The sequence below is a fragment of the Culicoides brevitarsis genome, chromosome 1 (assembly GCF_036172545.1).
Source record: "Culicoides brevitarsis isolate CSIRO-B50_1 chromosome 1, AGI_CSIRO_Cbre_v1, whole genome shotgun sequence".
NCBI classification, from domain to species: domain Eukaryota; kingdom Metazoa; phylum Arthropoda; class Insecta; order Diptera; family Ceratopogonidae; genus Culicoides; species Culicoides brevitarsis.
Genome location: NC_087085.1, coordinates 33,368,645 through 33,392,965, shown reverse-complemented (window position 1 = coordinate 33,392,965; position 24,321 = coordinate 33,368,645). Strand labels below are relative to the sequence as shown.

Below are 24,321 nucleotides of genomic sequence, written 5' to 3'. Positions count from 1 at the left end.
ACATAGTTTTGTTTTGAAAACTAAATCAAGAGAAAAACTAAATTGTTGTTTTGAAAATTTTTTTCAAATCAAGAGAAAAACTCAGAAATTTATCATTTTTAAATTTTAAAAACTCAGAGGGCTCTAATTTATCAAAAACTGCTAAAAAATTGAAACTGAAAAAAAAAATTTCCTTGACATAGTTTTGTTTTGAAAACTAAATCAAGAAAAAACTTAATCAAAAACTAAATCAAAAACTATGTCAAAGCCATTTTTGTCAAATCTTGCTCCAAATGGATAAAAATTTGTCAGAGGGCTCTAATTTATCATTTTTAATCATTTTATAACTCAAAACTGCCAAAAAATTGAAACTGAAAAAAATTTTTTCTTTGACATAGTTTTGTTTTGAAAACTAAATCAAGAGAAAAACTAAATCAAAAACTGTGTCAAAAACTGTGTCAAAGCCATTTTTGTCAAATCTTGCTCCAAATGGATAAAAATTTGTCAGAGGGCTCTAATTTATCATTTTTAATCATTTTATAACTCAAAACTGCTAAAAAATTGAAACTGAAAAAAATTTTTTCTTTGACATAGTTTTGTTTTGAAAACTAAATCAAGAAAGAGCAAAATCAAAAACTGTGTCAAAAACTATGTCAAAGCCATTTTTGTCAAATCTTGCTCCAAAAGGATAAAAATTTGTCAGAGGGCTCTAATTTGTAATTTTTAATCATTTTATATTTACATATTTTAGAGTAAGAATGTGAAATCAAAAAATTTTTTGAATAAAATTTTGAATTAAAAATTGTTTTTTTTTATCCTTGAGGTACATAAGTAAATTAATTTTAAGACTAAAATTTTTATTTTTTTTAAATTTTTCACACATTTTACTTTACAAAAGGAACAAGAAACAAAAAAAGTTCTCTAAAACTCATAATTCAAAAATTCGAGCCTTCATAAAATTTTTCGAGCTTCAGACTCAATATCTCGAGATTCAAAAAAGTCAAGCATTTTGCAATCTCTGTGTCACAGTGACATTGACAGTTCCGATTTTCCGGTGGGAAAATAAAATCAACGGAAATTCCCTTAAATTACCTCGTAAATTAACTTTAAAACCTTTATTTAACATTCAACGAGTTAAAACAAGAAAATTCATTGTAAAAATCACGCGAAAAGTGAACAAAATCCGGGAATTCGTTAACCGAGCAAGTGACAGACCACTGACATTTGTGCCAAAATCATCGAAACACAAAAATTGACGGCAAAGTTACGCGTCTCGATTAAAAAATTCAAAAAAGTGCAGAAAAAGGCCATTTTACGCCACAAAAGTTGTCACAAAGTGAAAAACGAGCTGCAAGGTATGTAAACGACATGGAAATATCGCGAAATACGATGGAAAATTGTGAAATTACGCGAAAAATAAGATGGGCTGCTACGAAAAAGAAAAGAAAAATGGCCGCGTTACACATACACAACGACACACACACACACAAACATACACCGATACAAACACGCAGGCCAGGTATATCCAGTAGCGGATGCCGAAACAATTAAATAAGGGCGCAATTTTATCCGAAAAATCAAAATTTTAGTTGAAATCTAATTAAAAATTCAAAAATTTTTTAAAATATTTTTTGAAAAATCAAAAAATTGCCCAATTTATGATAAATTTTCATGAGCCCGCCACTGGATATACAACAGCCAAGCAAGCAAGGCAGGCAGGCAGCAAAGAGAGTACAAAATGTGTTTTATTAAGCTTGCGTTATTTAAAACAGACGAAACGACAATTTTTCTTGCTGCTACTTTTTTTCTCGATTGTGATAATTTGCATTAATTAAGCTGAAAGATGCATCGGTATCAACTAAAAAAAATCAAAATTGTGAGTGAATAAATTTTTGACCGCGTAAATGCCATCAAGCACAGCTGTGAGTGATGAATGAAGAAAAAAATATTAGAAAAATAAATAAAAAAAACAGTGAAAATACCTAATTTCTTATCGAAAAAATTAAAAATATAAACTTTTGCGTCGTTCATAGCGCAAAAAAAATTGAATCAATATTCATGTGAGTGTGTTTAAACAGCAAAAGCAACAACAACAACAACAAAAATTGAATAAGAATATTTGTTTGAGAGAATCACTCATTCACGGGTACCTACAACTCACACATCACATCGCAGCACACAATACAAGGTGTTCCACAAAAACTAGAATGAACGTGTGGTTAAATTACCTGTGTACCGTTCTTGGCATATGGCCTCCGTGTCGTCGTCGTCATCATCATCAAACATCGTCGTCGTCGTCGTATAGCCATTCAAATTATCATCATCGACAGATGCGCCATAAAAATGCTTTGTACTCTTTTTAATACATCAACACACATATTTTACGGCGAGTTTCATACATTCGCAGTACGGTCTCTCACTTTTTTTTTCGTTCGTTTCAGCTCCGTGTCCTGTCCTCTTCTTCCTCCGTGTGTGTCTGTGCCTGTGTGTGTCGTTTTGTATATTCATATCAAATTAATAAGCAAAGCGACTACTTGTGCGGTGACTTCTTCTTAGCGTGCATTGACGAATCGTAGATGGATGGACAATGCAATTTCATACCGTTGAAATATTCTGTGAGAACCGAAGAGACATGAGCAATCAATTTCAATTTAACAGCAATGTACTCTCGTACGAGGTGAAATAATAATGTATAAAAACAGAACTCTTCTTAAATGTGTGTAATATCATTAAACATTATATTATACTTACATAGTGTACAAAAAAAACTAAAGTAATGGATATGTGAAACACAAAAAAAAAACGAGTAATAAAATAAAATGAAATAAGGAAGAAAGAAGAGCAAAAAAAAATCTTAAACGAGTGCGCGCATAATATTATTATTTGTTGTCTCTTACATTTTTTGTTCTTCTTTATTTTGAGTGTGCCTTTATTATATGGCTTGTTAAGCAAATGAGTGCACAAATCGCGTATCATTTATTCGGTAATGTGATTTGGACGAACGATGAACGAACATTTCTCGCAAAAATTATATATTTATTTCGTACAGTGATTTTTTTTTCTCGTAATTTGTATTCATGACAATGTCGGCAATAAATGTAGTTAAATGTGAAAGAAAATTACCAAATTTTCTTAAAAGTAATTTTGTGATAAATGTTTTGTATTATCTCTCCCCTCCTTAGAGAACAGAAAAAAATTAGACTCTTAAATTAATCAATTTTTTGGACCATTGAGTAAAACAATACCCGATTTTTTTTAAATGGAGAAAGAAATTTAGTAAATTATGTTAAAATTAAGTTAAAAAAAAACAAAAAAAAAATAAAGTGATATGAAGTGAACGAAGATTGATGACAAAAACAAAAGTCTTATCTAAAATTTGTGAAAAAATGTTTTTGACAAGTAATTTTAAAAAATTGTCTTTGTGAAGACATGAAAAAAATGAAGGTATGATAAGATGTCAACACAATAAGCCTTTGATGAGGCGAGGATACTTACCGATATACTAACACGTAAAATTCAAACCACCCATGGAGCTTCAAAGTCTTACGAAATGTTGGAAAATTGGAAAAACTTTGCATTCACATAACGAAAACTTTTTAAAGGATTTTTTAAAAATAGTTTTTCATGAAAGCACAGACAGACATTTTTTGGGGGAATTTTCCACTTGCAATGCGTTTCAAACCTAATTTACATAACTCTTGCTCATTTATATATTAAATTCATATAAAAAAAATTACGTCGTCGTTGTCTTCGTTTGTTGTTTTTTGCCACCAATAACTTTGTATATAGCAATAAAATATAAACACACAACAAAAAAAAAACGATACTTCATTTTCTACTCTTTACTATCCATTCACTACACTGTAGTAGTATACCTTTACAGACATTTTCAACCCGATTTATTACCGACCGACGATTAATAATAAATGCATGTGTATGTCTCTCTCCGTGCTCAGTATACGGCTCGGATCGTAAAGTCGCTCTGCGATGATTTGATGTGGCACAAAACATTTTAATATTATTACGAAGTATTTTTATACAGTTTTTTTTTGCATGCGAAAAAATAACCATTCTCAGTTAATAATCAGACATCACATGTTTCGCGCGCGCTCACATCATTCACGACACTCTCTGCCAAATGAATAATAAAAATAATAATAAAATAATCACATCAAGAAACAAATTAGTATTCACATGAAAAAATTGCAAATAATAAAGAAGCAAATGTGTTTGTGTTTGTTAAATAAATCGTCGGATTAGAAGAATTTTTATCATCTGCGTAATATAGAAGTTTTGTAATGTGACCTCGTCCTATTGTTCCAAACAACAACAACAAATGTCTTACTCAGGCGTCATCGTCGTCATGACTCGCAGTAAGTAATTTGTTTGAACGCAAAAAAGCAAAAAAAAAAATTATGCGGAAGACAAGACGACAAACAGATGAAAAGAGGACCAAGATCTTAATCTTTCGTAACAACTTTGTGTATGTAAGATATCTTTGTCTCTCTGTAATTGACGTCCATCATGTTCTTGTTCGTCTCTCTTTTTAAGCGAGTCTTTTTCCATTTCTTCTCATTCGTGTCTTCTGTGAATGCAGATTTCGAACCAATTACGATTTGTGAATACTAAAAAGTTTTTGATCAAATTAACATTCCTCGTCACTCGACTGTTCAAATGTATCAAAGGGATAAAAAACATGCATAAAAATTAGTAACGACCATGGAAAAAAACTTATTTCCCTTTCTTAAGTTCTTTTTTTTCGTGCTCGTTGATTTTTTTTTTTGTATGTTTCACTTTGTCTCCTCTCAGTCCCTTTTTATTTAATTTTTTTTTTATATAGTATATATTATTCAGAAATAACCAGAATTAATTTACTGTGCAAGACCTTCGAATTATGCGTTATTGTTTTATTTTAACTTACCTTTACTTTGCTCGACTCAAAGGTACCAGCCAGAATAATTGAATGAAAGAAGGTCTTTTAGAGCATGAAATTTTTGTAATTTTTTTAAACGCTCACAAAGGTGCGTCTAGCAGCAAGATGTGTTGGGAACAGGACTTTTAACATATTCATTATGTATTATTATTATATTAATAGTAATAATTAGACATGTACACACGATATGACGTGTATTTCACACTCTTTTTTATGCTCGTTGATTTTTCGAGCATATTTTGCCAACATTGTCAGGCACTTGTTTTTATGTTTTTTTAATAGACACGCATGTATGCATGTTTGTCGTTTTAAATAATAATTGTGCTCTTTGGATTACACAAGTACTCGAAAATACTTACCCCCTTTTTTATATTCATTTTTATTGGCAAGACTCTTGAAATAAATAATAATAATGAAAGAGAGGCAATAAAAATTATAATAAAACAAAAAAAAAATGTTTGAAATTTGTTGTAAAACGTTTTTAAAAGTTGCTTACTTAGGAAAAATCCCATTTTTTATTTCATGCTTTTTTTTTCTTTTAAAATAAAATAAAATACAAATTGGAAAGAAAAGAAACCAAAGAACAAGAATAAAAGGGGACAAATGTCTTTTCTACCCTTTTGTATTATTATTATTGTTATTACTCATATAAAAAAAAAACAATTCTTGATGTGATGTCCAATGTTTATTTTTTTCGTTGAAACAATGAGAGATAGGGTAATATTTACACACAAATTGTTTCTTGTTTCAATTTCTATTCTATTAAAAGACATCCAGCAAAAAAATCGATAAATTTATGGACTGTATGTGAACGAGATTTGTATCTGGCAATGGTTTTTTTGAAATGTTTCTGGAATGTTATGAAGTCATTAAAATTTTTGTTGTCAAGGAAATGCTTGAACTAACAATGCAAAGTTTTGTGGTAGTGAAAGAGTTTATGAGATGGATTTCTTCGGAAGTATTCATGATAATATTCAACCTTTATTTTTTATGAAGAATTTATTAAAAAAATCGAAACAGGGATGGATCTAAGCATAACAAGGACGTCTTTTCACGTAAAATTAACATTTTTGTTACATTTAGATTTTTTTTCAGTTCAAGAAAAAAGATCTCTTGAGCTCAAAGTAAGTCAAAAATGAACAAAAGAATGTTAATTTTATATCAAAGTACATCCTTGTTGATCCTTATTTAGATCCGTGCCTGTCTAAATCTTCCGCATTTGTACAGTAGCTAGGAACAAAAGCCATCAAAGGCGTTAAATCGTTCAACAACCCGTGAAATAAAGAACGATCTACGAGATTTCTCTTCATTATAGGGTGCTTGATATTGTTTTTTTCCACTGATTTCTGCATAAAAGGACAATAAATTTAAATGTTTTATATCCTGGCTCATTCAACATAATCTTCTTCCCCAAATAAATAAATAAATACAGAACACGTGCCATCTATCACATTCACACACATAAAAAGTTTATGATGACTCACAAAACATACAATCGAGTGAATGAAGGAACAAAAGAGACAGAGAGTATATTGTGTGTGTGGTTTTGTCGTCATTTTCAAATATTTGAGACTTTTTGCACGAACCTCATTCATCATTGATCCCTTATTATTTTAAATTTATTATAAATTATGTTCAAAGGTTGCTCTTGGTTGCAATTATTATTGAATAAATCTCTCTCCTCACCTCTTTCTTTTTTTAAATTCATTTAAAATCCCTTTCTTTGTCTTCTTTTTCCTCCAGAGTAAATTATGTCATGACGAAGATTAATAAGGGCCAACAACATCGACGAGGAAAAAAAGTTAAAATCACATAAATTATAAACGGAAAAGATTTTGTGTGCACACTATCATGTACAAACGACAAAATCCCCAACAGTAACTCATTTATGTTTCATTTCATCTTTCTCCATTGAATTCGTAGTTCACCTTTCTTTCTTCGTTCCTCGCCATTCTACCACAAAACGACTACATCGACGAGCGACTCATTCACTCAAAAGAATAATAAATTGAGGCAGAGCAACGTTGAAACGATTATTTTAAAGGAATGTGCAAAAAAAAAACGAATCGAGAGCAATAAAAAGAGATGAATAATAAAAAATGTGGCAATTTTTTCCGAGTCGGTATGTTCATCGTTCACTCGTTTCAGAATCGTTGTAGTATACGAAAAATACCAAATTGGATGCGAATTTTCTCCTCATATGCACTCTAGAGCAACTTTTAGAAAGCAATTTCGTCGAATGAGTGAATAAGTGTCTGAATCACACACAAAAAAAAAAAACGGAGCAGCGTGATTTAGAATTCCGTTTCGTCGTTCAACACTAATGTGTGGCATCAAATGAGATTTCCGTCAATTTGTGTCCGTTTTTGTGTGCATTTTCGCCGGAAAATCGTTTTTCTCCTACACTTTTTGATTTGAACAAGAAATCCATTTACCGGCCCATAGCAAAAATATGATGATAAGTAAACGGGAAATAGATTCCTTCCCTATTATTTTTTATCTGTAACGTATCTCTTCCTCCTTCTCCCATGTCTCGTTTTGATCGCATCTCACGTTTTTATGTGTCTGCTACTGTGTTGCGATAATATTTATTTATTTTTCTTGTTGTTGTGTGTGGCATGTAGTTAACATTTAACATATTTATTTGGCGAACGATCATGATGTCGATGATGAAGAAAATGGGAAGAAAATTAAAAGGCGACTTCTTCTTTGGGGGAAATTTCTTTTGTTTGAAGACGTTTATTTAATATTTATTGCTCGTTGTAAGAACAATGTCTAACTAGCGTGTCTCGTGTTTTTTTTTATGGGGGAGTGGAATTGGCTGAACGCATGAATAGATTAAATTGATGAGTAATTTTCACAAAAAAAAAGACATCAAAGGAATTCCGCAATTCAGTTGTGCAAATAATTGAAATAAATATTTAGCACAGAGCCATTTAAATTAATTAAATTAAATTAATATTAAGTGTGTGAGAGCCGCCCATTTATGGTTTTTCCCGTGATTCATAATTTATGTGCTAGTTAATTAAATTTTTCTCTCTTTCGTTGTGCACTTTCAGGATTGAACCAAAAAACATAGACAAATAAAGAGGGAAAAAAAATGCGAGAGAACAGTGCAGACAGAATCAGTCCCGAAACGTGGGCCGAATGGATACTCGATGCCATCCGAAAGATTCGTTTCCAGAAGCAACGTCCCAGCGTACAGAGAATTTGCCAGGCCATCGGGAGTCATCACAAATTCCACGAAAATATTGTGGCAGAAAAGTTGGAGCGTGCCGTCGAAACGGGTGCCGTGCTAAAGGTCTACAACAAAGGATTGCATTCGTACAAAGCGCCAAACACAATGCGACGTCGCTCGACGCACGTCAATCAAACGACAGATCTGACGCATCTCGTGACGAAAGCGGTACGCGAACTCGGCGAATACGATGGCTCCAGTGTGAAAAGTATCGAAAATTACGTGCAACAATCCAACAACTTGCAAATTGCCGAGGGCACAGACATCAAAGCCGTGATAAAGACGTCGTTGCAACTGGCAATTCAGCAGGGACTGCTCGTGATGGACGGCAAGCTGTACAAAATGGGCGAGAAAACGCTGACGCCGAAGAAACGCGTGTCGGGATCGCCGCGACGCAAACGAAAGTCTACGTCAGAAGCGACGACATCCAACGAATTTATTCCAAAGGTGAGTAAATTACTTTCATTTAATTAAGAAATGACAAATTTTATTGGCACTCGTGCACGTCATGACTTGTAAATCAAACACACGGGCGGAAAATATTTGGATTGCGAAAAATTTCCGGTTACATCAAATATTTGCAGCGTGAATTCACTTGAAATTTATTCGTTTTTCATCCACACCGCAGCACGAACGACAAACGTAAACACAGATTTTATTTAATTATTTCATAAAAAGTAAACACAATTTCAATTCGTGAATATTTTAACAGAATTTGAGTAGTCAGGGTAACAAATTATCTCTTCAGAGATGGATTTATGACTTCTAAAGGAGATTTTTTATCGAAAAATTTTTTTTAAATCCAAAAATTCTTCAAAAAAATAAGATTTTTTTTAGAATTTTCATTAATTTTCAATGAAAAATTACTTTTTATCAAATTTTTTGGGATGCTCCGTCACTGAAAGATAAATTTTGAGTCAGTTACTTGCATAAAATGTTCAAACTCTATCAATTACTTCAAGTTTTCATAAAATTTGTCAGACATTTTCATTAGTAGAGACAACCTTTCTCTTTATATGCATCGAACATGAGCATGGTAATCTCCTACAAGACAGAAACCATAAGCACATAATCCGTATTCATAAATTTATTGCCGGAGTTGTCTGTGCACAAACACGAACACACGTCGCTTCAACCAAAAGTGAATTGAATTGGTGAAAATTATTGAAGCGGAAATCAGACAAAATATGTTTTGGGAGAAATCTTTGTTCTTTGTCTGATCTGGTTTTATGATTTATTTCACCTGGCTGCCTAACAAATCTGAAATCTGGAGTGGGATGCGAGAAAAAAATCAATTTTAAAGCCCGTTATTGCCTTTTGCGCGAGAGAAAAATCTTTCGAGTCACGATAATTTATTGCCAATCTCAATTAATTGATTCATTAAAGCGAATTGCAACGAATTATAATTCTTCCATATTTTTATTTAATTAGAAAATGCGATTCGTGGCATGTATATTTTCGCTTATATGGATTCAAAATAGCATCGAGAAATAATTAAATTGTAATAACAACTGAGCGAGCGACGTAAACGGCTAATAATTGAAATACAAGTACTTCAGGGAACGTTTATGGCGTAGAAGCGTGTGAAATAAAAATATTTTATCTCTATTTGACATGTACTTGTTATTTAATATAAATAAAACAAGTGAACTCATACAGTTTTCAGTGATGGGTTCGAGGAGAAATGCTCGAAAGGGCTCTTTTGACGAGATTTTTGATTAAAATTGTTCAAAAAATCAAGAAAAATCTCTTAATTAGACAAATTTTTTATAAAAAAAAAAAAAATGATTTTTTGACATTTTGTCACGAAACAATCCATCACTGGTTGGTAACACGAAACTTTACAAACGAACGAGAGACAAATAATTGTTCGCAGTAACAAACAGTTTTGTTTTTAGAAAGATTTTTTCTCATATTTTATGTAAATATTTATTTGCTGGCTCCACACCTTCATTTTTCAACTAAATTAAATAGATATATAGCAAGATTTATGAGGTTCTCGGAAAATTAGGCCGCATTTCAAGCGATAATTAAATTCAATTTTCGGTCAATTAAAGTTATTCATTCAAATTGCCTGCGAGCCAATAAAACAGATTACCCGCTGTTACCTGTTGAAACCCCTTTTTGTTGTTTCTCGTGCTATTTATTTATTTTTCAATGCAATAATGAAAGCGACATGGCGTGCCAAAACACACACTTTTGTCACTTTTCGCTCGAGATTTCACAAAAAAATTATTATTATTTTTGATAAATTAAATGTTGCAGATATTAATTATGGCTGGTACGCGTTTTTATCGATTAGAAAGGTGCAACGCCAGAGTTGAATGACCTGCCTTACAATTTTACAATTTATTATTGCCTAAGCAAAGGCATGCAAGTTGCACACAAATACTCGCTATTTTACAGTTTTTTCGTTTGTATTGTGCGAGATGCTTTGAGGCTAATGACGCAAAATAAAAAAAAAACGTTCATTGCTAAATTAGGCTCGTTGCATATGTACATTCAAGGCTTGCATATGTTAATTCTCCGTTGTCTCGTTCGCAAAAAAAAAATCGTAAATGAGCGCACAGCATGAGTAACTGCGATAAGTAATTTTTGCGGTTTGTCTTATCGCGCTGCTGCGAGAACAAATTATCGCTTAAATGTCTTCAAGATTGACGTTGAACGCCCACACACGCGACACTTTTATCAAATTTCGTCAAAAAAATTTCTCATTTTTCGTTTAATTTCAGGCTGATCCGAATGCCGTGTGCGCCGAGTGTCTCGGAAATTCACTGAAAAACCCCAAGGGACTTCCGGAGCCGCTAAGTTCGTGCTTCGATTGTGGCAAATCTGTGCATACGTCGTGTGCAAATACCGCAAGCAAGACCTCATCGCACATTCAGCTGATAAATTTAGTGGCAAACGGCACTAAATGGTATTGTGACGACTGTAAATCCTGTGATGGCTGTAGCAAGAAGCAAGCGGGCTTCTGTTTGATGGATTGTTGTGGCTGTCATAAGAATTTTCACTTAACGTGCTTAGATCCCGTGCCTGAAAAGAAAGTCAAGTGTCCCTGGAGGTGAGTTTTGAACATTTTTTCTGATAAAAAAAAAAAAAAAAATTAAAAAAAAAAAATTTAAAAAAAAAAATGTTTATCAAATTCCCATAAAAAAAAAAAAAATTTTCTAAAAAAAAAAAAAAAATTAAAATAAAAAAAAAAAAAATAAAAAAACAAAAAAATTAAAAATAAAAAATTGAAGTTTTTAAAAAAAATTTTTAAAAAAAAATTTGATTTTTAATGCAATTTTTTTACATTTTAGGTGTCGCCATTGTCTGCAATTCCACGATAAAATTGAAAAGAAGCCACGAGGAAGGAAACCGAAGAATCCAATGTCTCCCGAAACGCCTGTAACAAAGTCAAAAATGTCTGATAAATCAACAACGGATAAGAGAAAAAGGTAATTTTGTGTGAAATTTTCGTTCGACAATTTTACTAATGTGTTTTTAATTCGCAGTCGATTGTTATCAGAGCCACCAAATAGCCCAGCATCGTACAAATCAACGCCAGTGCCGAAATCAACGTCGCGCAAGAGTCGTGTGCCGCCCATGTCGCCGGATTCCGATTCGGAAGTGAACACGAGTGCCGAAATGATGTCCAACAACGTGCTCGGTAAACCACACAATTCTAACTTTTTTGCCACAATGTCCTCCTCTCCCTCCATGTACAATAGTTGTTCAATGCTCGGACCATCTGGCGTCCCCATGAACGCTCAGTTTCCCTTTGTCGCGTCAAATAATTACAAAACAAGTAGCAATAATAGTCATTACACTAATTTTAACAATCACGCGCAACAACTATTGAGTCATAATCAACAGCAACAACTTCAGCTTCTACATCAGCAACCGTTGCATGTGTTAGTAGGGAATTCTCCCAAGTCAGACCGAATTATGTCCAAGGAAAAGCAAAAGTTTTTCCGGCTATCTGCATTTAACAGCGAACGCGCGATGAAATCTCCCGGAAGTCTCGCGTCGCCCTCTTCCGTAGCGAGCAGCAATAATACTCGTCGTCCTCCGACACCAGCACGCCAGCTCAATAATGCGGATGAAATGGAACGCAACTACAAAAAAGTTCGGAACAAAGTGCTGCGAAAGAAACAACGGAAGGAATCCACGAGCGGCACAAGCACAACGAGTTCGGATAACGATTACAGCAGTTCCGAGAGCTCCTCGTCGAGCGATCAAACAAGTAGCTCCTCAGATGACGACGACGAAGATGAAGAAGATGATGACACGACAAGCAGTGATTCGAGTAGTAGTGATAAAAACGAGGGAAAAGGCCTTTTTGGGTCTCTTTTACCTCAAGCAAAGGGCTCTTCATGGGCTCAAGGCAATGGATTTCGCTCCCCATCAACTTTTGGACAGGGCTTTAACAGCCCCTTTGTTACTCCTTTCGGGTCTGGGACCAAAACGAACGACAAAGAATGGGGCTTTGCTGCTGAAGCAAAGAAAAAAGTCGACATTTTCGGACATTCAAGTGAGAAAATCTTCGGAAGCAGTGCTTCTGTGAACGATAATGTCGCCGTAAAACGCGAAAAAAAGAAACCAGGCCGAAAGAAAGTCGACAAATCGAAAAATAATCAAATCGATCAACTTTTTGATGGACTTTCGCATCTCTATGCGGCAAAAGATATCAATCGACAGAAGATCAAAGAGAAGAAAAGTCCGAAAAACAAACAAAATGGTGCCGCATCGTCATCTGACACGTCAGTACAAAGTGCGCGACACGCAAATCATCACGAAATGCCATCACAGCAACAGCGACAAGTGTTGAAAGAGACACGTCGCACCTACCGCGACTACGAACAAAGTTTGCGGATGAGTAAACCGCACTGTGATACAACACAAACATCACCCGCAGAACGTCACTACTCACGATCATTGTCGAACTTTGGCGATAAATTGCCCAATTTTGCGATTATGTCGAGTGACGATGACTTTTCGCAACTGTCGCCGAGCAAAATGGTGAAACGAGCAATTATTAGCCAGAAATACGATCAAACGAAGAATATTTCGATGCCGCCGCCAACTTCGACATCAACTTCAACGGGTTTACTCGAAATTGCAACGACATCCAGTTTGGGCAAACATAAAAAGCAAAGCAATGCAACGCCCCAAAATAGCAGATCCGCTTCTGATTTCGTGACACCGCCATACAACAATTCAAAGTTACTTGGTAAGGCACTGGTTCGAACGAGAATAGGAAAGAAAAATAATTATTAAACGAAAATGAAGAAAAACTGAATTAATTGTTAGGAGCTTTTAACCACAAGAAAGAATTTTATTATAATTTTTGCCACCCTACGCTTTAAAAAAATCGCATAAACACGAAAAATCGCGAAAATGTTTAAAAATTTATACATACGACACTGACATTCCTGAAATTTGGCAGGACAAATTGTTGCTGTTGATTTCTAAAAATAATTAATCCTTCTTTCATATATTTTGCTAACTATCGTTTTATGAGGAAAATATTTTTTTTATGTCACAAAAAAATCCGAAAAAATATTTTTTAAGAAAATTAATTTTTAATTGGTAAAATTTTTCTCATACAATGATAGTTAAGAAAAAAAAAACATTTTAGAAATTTTCTGTAAATTTAATTAATTTTAAATAATAAAAAATTTAGAGTAAGAACCCTTTAAAAAATAACACACAATACATGAAAAAAAATATTTTTTGCTCCAAGAAATTAATTTTAAACTTTTTTCAGGAATTCAGTCAGAGTATGATTAATTTTAAGCATGACATTGTCTCTTTGTACTTTTTTTTTTGACAAACATTTCGAACACTTACTAATTGTGGTGTGTGGTAAAACAAAATCCCTTTTTTTATATTTTTTAAAAAAATTAATAATTTTTTTTTTGTACAAAATTTGTTTCGTTTTTTATTATTAATATTTTTTCTTTAAAAAAAAAATAAAATTAAAAATCAGAAAAAAATTGTAGAAAAATCATGTAGGTTGCTTTTCTCACATTTTTTTGTAATTTTTTTTTTTTTAATAATATTAACAAACAAATTTTCATTCCTCATAATTGTAACAAATCACTTGTATGGCGGTTGTCGGTACAAATCAAAGGTGCATCTTTATTTTATTTTATGATTTTTTTTAAATATTTGAATATTCTTCACAGGACGCGCAAGTCGCTTTCTGTGCAAAAAATCGGTCTGGCTTAAACACCTCACTAATAACTTAAAAAAAAGATTGAAAAATTAATGTTTATGTAACACACAACTTTAAATAAAAAAAAAAAAAAAAAAAACAAAAAAAGCTAATTGTTGCTGGTGATTTTGACTTAATTCATATTGAAAATTGTTGAATACTTTTTTGAGTCTCACTGTTAGCTATTGTACATATTTTACAAAAAAAATATTTATTGTTGTTTTCTTTTCTATTATTTTTTTTTAATTTTATTTTAGTTTTTTTTTTTTATTTTTAAAAATTATTTTTCGTGCATGTTAGATTTTGCCACACACACACAATACAAACACAATCTAGTTACCAAATTATTAAAAAAAAATTAAATAGACAAACAGACAGTAGATTTTTATTTGCAATAGAATTTAATTCAGATTTTCTTCATATAAATTCAAAGTTGATTAAAAAAAATATTAAAGTTGATGTTTAATAATTGTTTTTTTAGCGTTTCTCTCAAAACAAAAATTTTTATTAATATTTATTTATTAATTTTATTAACAGAACGACCATCTTTGCCTGAAGGAGTGACAAAGGAAGATGCCGATTTGTACAATGAAGTGCGAGAAAAGGCTGCAAAAGCTGTTGCTGAAGTTATGAATCCCGGCGGAAGTATCAATTTGGCATTATCGTCTCCAACAAAGCTGAGTCCCGGCTCGATGGCGATGGTTGTGCAAGAAAGATGCCCTGCAGCTATTGAATTTGGCCAGTATGAGATTGAAACGTGGTATTCAAGTCCTTTTCCTCAAGAGTATGCAAGGTAATTTTCGATTTTTTATGATTTTTTCAAATTTTTTACTGATTTTTTGTATTTTTTTTGTAGATTACCAAAGTTGTATTTGTGCGAATTTTGTTTGAAATACACGAAAAGCAAGGCTGTGTTAGAACGTCATCAAGATAAATGTGCGTGGCGTCATCCTCCGGGCACGGAAATCTATCGTTGCGGCGAATTATCCGTGTTTGAAGTTGACGGAAATGCAAACAAGATTTATTGTCAGAATTTGTGCCTGTTGGCAAAGTTGTTCCTCGATCACAAGACGTTGTATTACGATGTCGAGCCGTTTTTGTTCTACGTTTTGACGTTAAATGACCGCAAAGGCAACCATCTTGTGGGATATTTCTCGAAAGAGAAGCTTTGTGCGCAAAAATACAACGTTTCGTGCATTATGACGATGCCGCAATACCAACGACGAGGCTTTGGGCGCTTCCTAATCGACTTTAGTTATCTCTTGAGTCGCGAAGAAGGAGTTCCGGGTACGCCAGAAAAGCCTCTTTCTGATTTGGGACGTGTTTCATATCATGCCTATTGGAAATCTATCGTCTTGGAGTTCTTGCATCATCACAAAAATGAACCAATTTGCGTGAAAACGATTTCAAAAGAGTACGGATTGACATCTGCTGATATCGCAACTGCCTTGTATCTCTTGGGATTCGCAAAATTCTACAAGAACAATGAAGGACGTTTTGAAATTCGTTACACTGTTGATTGGAAAAAAGTCGAAAGCTATTGGGAACGTGCCAGTAACTCAAAAACTCGCATTAAGATCGACCCAGAATGCCTCAGATGGACACCGTTACTCGTCAATACGATGCCCATAAAAGCTGATTCGTCAGAATGTGATAGTCCGAGTCCATTGAAAGCATCGCCGCCGAGCGTTGAAAAGAAGTCGAGTGAAGAAAAGCGTAAAAGTGGCGATGAAACACCCAAAAAGTCGTCAATTTCTGTTGTTGCTGCCCTACAAAGTAACATTAAGGAGATGGCAGGTGTGAAAAAACGCGGAAGATCTTCGCTTATTACGGCATTTACGACGCCTCGACAACGCAAACACAGCGAAAAGAAGGAAGATAAGACTCCTTTGACATCGCCAGCACCTTTACCTGCGACACCAATTGTTGCCGAAGTGAATATGGAGCCAACTTCATCGGGCAGGAAACGTACGAGACCCAACAAGTACAACGAAGAGGCATTTGTCGGCGGAAAAACGAAGAAAGAAGACGAACTCGATGCAACAAAGAAACGAAAACGCTCCATTGGCTCCGAAGAGAAGGAAGTTTACGTGGAAAAGAAGAAACGTCGAGCTCAGGCAACGGAAAATGCAAATCCCGTTGTTGAAGAAACTCCTCCGACGCCATTACGATCAAGTCGACGCAGTACAGTTGATAAAGCAGTTGCCTCAAGTATGGAATCTGACACGTTATCTGAGGCCAATGACACTGTTGGTCGATCAACGCGTCTCAGTAGTCGAAGTATTGGAACTCCTCCGCGCGTTTCGCGTCACAGCGAACGTCAATCTGGGCACAAACACAAATCCAAACAGGTTGACAGCACCGAACTCGAACATTCAGACGATAATCTACCGAAATCGTCTCGCAAGAGCTCGAAGCAAAGTGAAACGCCAAAGAAAGAGGATTGCTCGCCGTTGAAGAAACGAAGCAAGGGAGCGATTGCAAGTCGAATTTCATCCAGAATTGCTGCTCAAACACCAAGCGGCGGCGGAAGTAGTGACGAATTGAGTTCAGGCCCTGCACCGAAGAAGCAATTGACACTTCCGCAATTGTTGAAGGCGAAAGAAGAAAAATTGAAGCAAAAGAGTGATTCGGTTGACGTTTCGAAGAAACACAAGACTCCAACGAAAGATCCCGCCTCTGTTGAGAGAAGTGACTCGATGGATGTTCATCTTGGGTCGAGTGAAAAGCGAAAAGTTTCTCAAACCCCCAAAATTCGAAACAAACGAAGATTGCCGCTGAGCGAACCAAGCAATTCTGAAGACAGTTCTGCCGAAGCTGACGACGAAATGGAAGAAGAAGGCAAAATTATCAAGCAAAAGAAGCAATTGGCAGCTGAAAAAGCGAAACTCAAGGAAAAAGCGCTCAAGGAGAAAGAAAAGGCCTTGTCACAGACCAAACAAAAGGAAAAAGAAGACGTGACGCCATCGAAACAGATCAAGAAAGAAATCGAAGAACCGAAAAAATCCAAATCTTCTGACAAAAAAGTCTCGTCTCCAATGCGAAAACGCTTAAGTGAAGACGCAAAATACCGTTCGAGTGACGACGAAGCTGCAAAAGCTCTCGATCGTCGAGTTTCTGTCTCGTTACGCCGTGAAAGCTTCGAAAACTTGAAAATGGCTCGTTTAGGAACTCCCGAGAAGAAAGATAAGGAGGAAAAAGTTGAAAAGCACAAACATCGTCGTGATTCAAAGACTGATTCTCCATCGAAGAAAGACTCGGAGAAACATTCGAAACACGAGGAAAGTCGCAAACAAAGCACTGAAAAGCCTGAAAAAGTTTCCGAAGTCAAGCGAAAGAGCAAAGACGAACCGTCGCCGAAGAAAACAGAAAATTCTCAACAACAATCTGTACTGAAACTCAACGAAAATGTTCGTCCCAATGTGATTGTCGACTCAAAAACTGCTGCAACGAGCAACAATGTCAAAGAAACCGAAGCCTCATCGAATTCCAAACAAAAATCCCCCAACAAGGAATCCGTTCCAAAAAACTCCGATGCGAAATTAGCTGAAAATGTGAAGGAAATTAGCCCGACAAAGACTAATGACGTAGCTAATAACAGCATCAGTGTGAGCGATAGTGAATCGGAAACGGAAATCGATGGTCAAAAAATTCGAATTCTCAAGACGCCGCCGCAAGAGTTGATCAAAGCCATTGAAAAAGACACAAAAACGAACGAAACGAAGGAAAAGAAAGTTTCTGAAGCGCCAAAGTCTGAAGTTGTCTCTCCGAGCGTCATCAAACAACATTCAACTGTGAAGGAAGACGTTGGCAAACAAGATCCCAAAAATGTCGAGCCAAAAGTTAAGGAGCCATCTCCACAAAAGCCCGTTGTCGTGAACGACGCGGCGAATAAGGAGCAAAATTTTCGGAGTGATCCAAAACTAAAGGACGGGATACAGAAAAACTACACAGAAAATTCGTCAAAATATAAAGATGCAGCGCCGCCGCCCAAGCCGACGACGGAAGAACGTGCGAAAGCGGTAAAAGAGAAGGAAACAAAAATGAAGCCGACTGAACAAAAACCCACTGAACCAACTTCACGTCAAGAAAACATCCCGAAAAAGCCGAAAGAAAAGTTACTGGCTGCCGTTGAGCAACAAAAGCATCTTCAGGAATCGTGTACTCGCACATCAGAAGTCCGTAAAAGCAGTTCTGCGAACATGTCGTCATCAAACCCGACCATGGAGATCAAGACCGAAAACAAGCATCAACGCGAACCGGCACCTTTGGCATCTACTGTCGACACAAGTTCCATCAAAAAGTTCGAAAATCCGCTTGCCACGTCAAAAACGAGCAGTAATAGCAGTAGCAAGGAACACACAAAGAGCTCTTCGAGTGCCAGCAAGAACGAAAGTAACGGAAATACCATGAACAGCTCGTCAACATCTTCTTCGGTATCGAAATCCAGCTCAAGTTCGATGCAAAATGCCAAAACGGAGAAACATCCGTCAATGCAGAAGCAACATTCGTCAGCAATTATGCACGAAAAGAACAATCTCGACTTGAAACAGATTTCGCAACCGGCATTCGCGATGAATCAACTCCCAAACTACCACACAGCGGCGCAATATTGGCAACTTGATCCATACGCGTACGCGCAATATCCCCAATTGCCGCATTTGGAGCCCACACAAAAGTCCCCGAACAAGTTTACGATAGATTTGGCGACGAGTATGGCGCACGGATACCCGATTCCGTACCAAAATCCCCTCACATTCCAGCAACAAGCGCAATATCAGGAACAATATCAGTATCAGACGTCGAAACGGAGCATGGAGAAGAAGATGACGATGAACAATAATGCCGAAAGTGTAAAAACACACAAAAATAGCTCAAAAACTGTGGCTTACGATCAACTGTCGTACCATCATGACTTGATGTCGCAAACGAGTTGTGCGCGAAGCAATAACACGCAATACAGTGCAAATCCATCGAGTGGCAAATCCAGTTCGAGTAGCTCGAAAAAGTCGTCAGAGATGAAGGTTCAGGAGAATGCGAGTTGTATGATGGCGAAACAACAGCAGCAACAACAACAAACGCAGCAACAGGTGAGATTTTGAATTTTTTTTAGATTTCTAGATTTTTTTAAATCCAAAAGCAAAAAAAATTTTTGCGATCTGATCACTTTTTTCTGAAAAAAAAATTAAAATTTTGTTGCTTGAAAAGAAAAAAATATGATAAAATTATTTTAAAATTTAAAAAAAATTAAAAATTTTTTGAAACCTATCACTTTTGACTGAAAGTTTTAAAAAATTAAGAGTCGAAAATCATCAAAAAAATTTTTTTTGAAAATTTTGCTGATTTTTAAAAATTTTTATTTTAAAATAATTTTGATCTCAAAAATAATTTTAAAATATTAATTCAAATTTAAATTCGAATTAGCAAAAAAAAAAAAAAATTTTTTAAATAAATTTAAATTCAAAATTGAAGTTAATTCAAAAAGTGATATTTTAAAAAATTTTTTCTTAAAAATTATTTTGATATTTTTAATTCAATATTTTTTTAGAGCTAACAATTAAAAATTTTTTTAAAAATAACTTTCAAAAAATTTGAAAAAATTTTGAAAAAATTTTTAAAGAAGAAAATTTCATGTTAAATAATTTTTTTTTACAAAAATGCTTAAAATTTAATTTTTTAAAAAAATTATAAAAAAATTCGAAAAATTAAAAATACCAAAAAACGGTTTTTTTTGATGAAAAAAATTTTTATTTTGCCCCATTGGATTTTTAAAAACTTTTTTTTTTAATTAAAAGCGGCCTAATGCATTTCAAAAAAAAAATTTTTTTTTTTTGAAATTTTTTTTTTAAACATTTTTAGTCTAACATTGAAATGCATGAACAAAAAATTATTAAATTTTTTTTTCATTTTTTTGAGAAAATGAGCAATTTTTTTTTTAAATTTGTTTTAATTTCAAACTTTTTCAAAAAATCATATTTAATAATTTTTATTTTTCAGGTTCAGCAACAACAACAGCAACAAGTTCAGCAAATGTCTCAGTGTAGCATGTCGCAAAATATGAATATGCAAAAGAACGGCGTCGTAAATCAAACTTCCATGAATCAACAACAGCAACAACAAGCGCAAATGAATCAAATGACAAATACAAAGCGTCAACAAATGCAACAGCAGCAGCAACAACAAGAAGAAGCAGCTTACGCCCAAATGACGCAAGAAGCAAATAACGGAGCTGCTACGCCAAATGCCCTTCAAATGAACCAAACGGAGATCAAACAACACACTCCGCCCTCCGCTGACATTCCATCAATGGGAGTTTACACGCCCGATTCGACCACAAATTCCGTCGTTAGTCTCCATCACTACAGTCAATGCGACTTGGATGTCAGTCAACTTGAACTCGAATCGCCCGCAAGTATTTCCAGCGACATGGCATCACAAAATTCCGTCGAAAATGTTCGATCGCCGAGCGTTGTGCCGCATCAACAGCAGCAAACTGTCCAGCAACAACAACAGCAATATTCGGATTGTTCGATGCAACAACCTGCCGGCTTGCACATGAATATTCAGGGTAATGCGACGGCATCTCCGCAACATGCCATGATGAGTATGACGCATCAACAGGCGGTTGCCAATCGAAAAATGCACAATCAATCTGTTCCGAATATGTCGACGGCTCGTACCACGACGCAACAAGCGATGGCAAACAATAATAATCGCGCTTCAACGCCAAAAGTACAACGGAATACGGCAACGCCTGGCGCTCAGCAAAATCAAGTGCAACGACATCATCAACGCACGCCTCCCGTTGCGAATGTAGGACAACCGATGGCAAGTCCCGTGCCAAATCAGCAATTCCAGAACCAAATGCAGATGCAAATGCAACAATATGGTCCGTATTCGCAAAATACGAGCTATATCGCCCAACAACAAGGCTACTCGTCGCAATCGCCAACCCCAAATTCGTACAATAGTCAGATGAATTCCGTAATTCAGCATCGCATGACGGCAAATCAATCGGTGCCCAATTCACTTTCGTCGCCGCATCAAAGAATGGGTCCCTCGTCAAGTCCGTGTGCCATTTCCGCCGGAAATAATTTCTACATTCAAAACAACAATGCGACACATCATCAATCGCACACTCCGACGCCGCAAATGGATGCGTCGCGACAAACTCCCGGCTTGCAAAACAACCAAACGCCCTGCAGTTTATCGAAATTGCAACAACTCGCCACGGGAATGGAAGGAAATCCGGGTAGCGCGTGTTCACAAACCGCCATGGCACTTACGCCTTCGCCAAATCACCAATCAAGTCACAATATGGTTCCGTCGCCGTCACCATCGCAACTCACGAACCAAAATACGTTGCGACAAGTTGCGACGCCGCCCGCCAGTGCCATCCAATCGCAAATGTACGTGCACAAATACTACGCAGGCACAATGAATCCCGCCGCACTTTCGCCCTTGGGTCAACAATCGACGGGCATTGCGCGAAATCACGTGCGAAATACGCCTTCGGCTCCCGTGCAATCGCATCACATGACAGCAAGCAGTAGTCGTGTTAGCCCGAACGTCACTGTGAGTCCCAACATCATGTATGGCTATCAAGTGGGCAGTGCAGCACAACAAAATGCCCGATTCACGGGTTTTGCGGCGAATAATATGACGATGCCCGTGCAAATGGGCGTCATGAATGCCATGGATACGCAATATCCCGACATCCAGCGAGCACAGCAGAATCCCATGTACAGCGGATACCCGTATTTGTCGCTAAACGGACCCATGAGACGGTAAAATAGAGCGTCATGCATTCAAAAAGCCAACTAACGTGTAATTTTTCTGTTTTTGAATGCCCCCGAAAAATGCCTTTTATAAGATTAATTTACTTGTGACTCGTACTTAGAATTTGAGAGAAATAAAGAAGATCACAAATTTACTGTAAATTAAAAGAAGATGAATAACAATAATAATGTTAGTACAATATTAACGATAAGATGATAAGAAACTGCTTAAATTTGAATTCAATTTCAAAACAAAAAAAAAACACAAAACGATTATTAATGAGAAATAAAAAAAATGTTTCCTACTTTTAGATTTTTTTAATTTTAATTTATTTTCCTTCTTTTTTAGTATTTTTTACTTTCAAATGTTGTCTGTTAATATTTATATTTGTAAATTTTTTATTTAAAATTGCTCTTAATTGATACCAAAATTGTAAACTTTTCGTTAATTTATCAATTTTCTCCTATGGGTCTTGTCCATTGAGACGAGAGGTTACTTCTGTATTATTATTATTAGATAAGAAATTCAAAATGAAACAAAAAAAAAACAATAAAGAAATGCAGTCGAATATTTTAAAAAGTTAATTTTCGTTTTTTATTTACTCTAAAAACTTCTCCTATTTCTGTCTAAAAATTCTCAATTTTAAATATCCATTCAAAATTTCACCATTCAGATGTTATTTTTGTTACGTGAAAAAATTAGGTAAAGGACGGAAAAGTACGGAAGAAAGTGAATAAATATTCATTCTGAAGATGATTTCCATGCATATCTGCTCGATTTTTGAAGAAATAAAAAAAACAACGATTTTATCATATGAGGAGCAAAAACCGTTGTTTTTTTCTAACGTCAAGTTTCAACTTATTTTTGATGGATTTCAAAGCTAAAATTAAATAAGTATGCATTCTAAAGATAATTTCCATGCATATCTGCTCGATTTTTGAAGAAATAAAAAAAACAACGGTTTTATCATATGAGGAGCAAAAACCGTTGTTTTTTTCTCACGTCAAGTTTCAACCAACTTTTGATGGGTTTCAAAGCTAAAATTGAATAAATATTCATTCTGAAGATGATTTCCATGCATATCTCCTCGATTTTTGAAGAAATAAAAAAAACAACGATTTTATCATATGAGGAGCAAAAACCGTTGTTTTTTTCTAACGTCAAGTTTCAACCAACTTTTGATGGGTTTCAAAGCTAAAATTGAATAAATATTAATTCTGAAGATGATTTCCATGCATATCTTCTCGATTTTTGAAGAAATAAAAAAAACAACGATTTTATCATATAAGGAGCAAAAACCGTTGTTTTTTTCTCACGTCAAGTTTCAACCAACTTTTGATGGGTTTCAAAGCTAAAATTGAATAAATATTAATTCTGAAGATGATTTCCATGCATATCTCCTCGATTTTTGAAGAAATAAAAAAAACAACGGTTTTATCATATGAGGAGCAAAAACCGTTGTTTTTTTCTCACGTCAAGTTTCAACCCATTTTTGATGGATTTCAAAGCTAAAATTGAATAAATATTAATTCTGAAGATGATTTCCGTGTATATCTGCTCGATTTTTGAAGAAATAAAAAAAACAACGATTTTATCATATAAGGAGCAAAAATCGTTGTTTTTTTCTTAAGTCAAGTTTCAACCAACTTTTGATGGATTTCAAAGCTAAAATTGAATAAATATTAATTCTGAAGATGATTTCCATGCATATCTCCTCGATTTTTGAAGAAATAGGAAAAACAACGGTTTTATCATATGAGGAGCAAAAACCGTTGTTTTTTTCTAACGTCAAGTTTCAACCAATTTTTGATGGATTTCAAAGCTAAAATTGAATAAATATTCATTCTGAAGATGATTTCCGTGTATATCTCCTTGATTTTTGAAGAAATAGGAAAAACAACGGTTTTTTCATATGAGGAGCAAAAATCGTTGTTTTTTTCTCACGTCAAAACCAAATGGGTTTCAAAGCTAAAATTGAATCAAAAATATTCATTCTGAAATGATTTCCGTGCATTTCTTCTCACGTCAATTTTTCCAAATAAAAGGAAAAACAACGGATTTTTTCATATGAGGAGCAAAAATCGTTGTTTTTTTCTAACGTCAAGTTTCAACCAACTTTTGATGGGTTTCAAAGCTAAAATTGAATAAATATTAATTCTGAAGATGATTTCCATGCATATCTCCTCGATT

General features: G+C 34.8%; 2 protein-coding genes across 4 annotated transcripts in view; one reads left to right on the top strand and one right to left on the bottom strand.

Annotated features, from left to right (window-relative positions):
* LOC134828178 (26S proteasome regulatory subunit 7) overlaps positions 1-24,321 on the bottom strand; it is a 97,732-nt gene that overhangs the window by 4,480 nt on the left and 68,931 nt on the right. The gene's annotated exons all lie outside the window — the stretch shown is intronic.
* Positions 1,116-22,715, top strand: LOC134827716 (histone acetyltransferase KAT6B-like). 3 transcript variants are annotated; one of them, XM_063840486.1, is made up of 8 exons: positions 1,116-1,334; positions 7,972-8,597; positions 10,883-11,211; positions 11,453-11,590; positions 11,648-13,365; positions 14,890-15,145; positions 15,209-19,442; positions 20,350-22,715. In XM_063840486.1, the coding sequence occupies exons 2-8, from the start codon at positions 8,013-8,015 to the stop codon at positions 22,141-22,143; spliced, it is 9,054 nt and encodes a 3,017-aa protein (XP_063696556.1). In that variant the 5' UTR covers positions 1,116-1,334; positions 7,972-8,012; the 3' UTR covers positions 22,144-22,715. The 3 variants fall into 3 exon arrangements, with proteins under 3 accessions (XP_063696556.1, XP_063696559.1, XP_063696558.1); XM_063840489.1 differs by having other exon boundaries at positions 1,117-1,334; positions 11,648-11,802; XM_063840488.1 differs by lacking the exon at positions 1,116-1,334 and adding an exon at positions 3,813-4,352.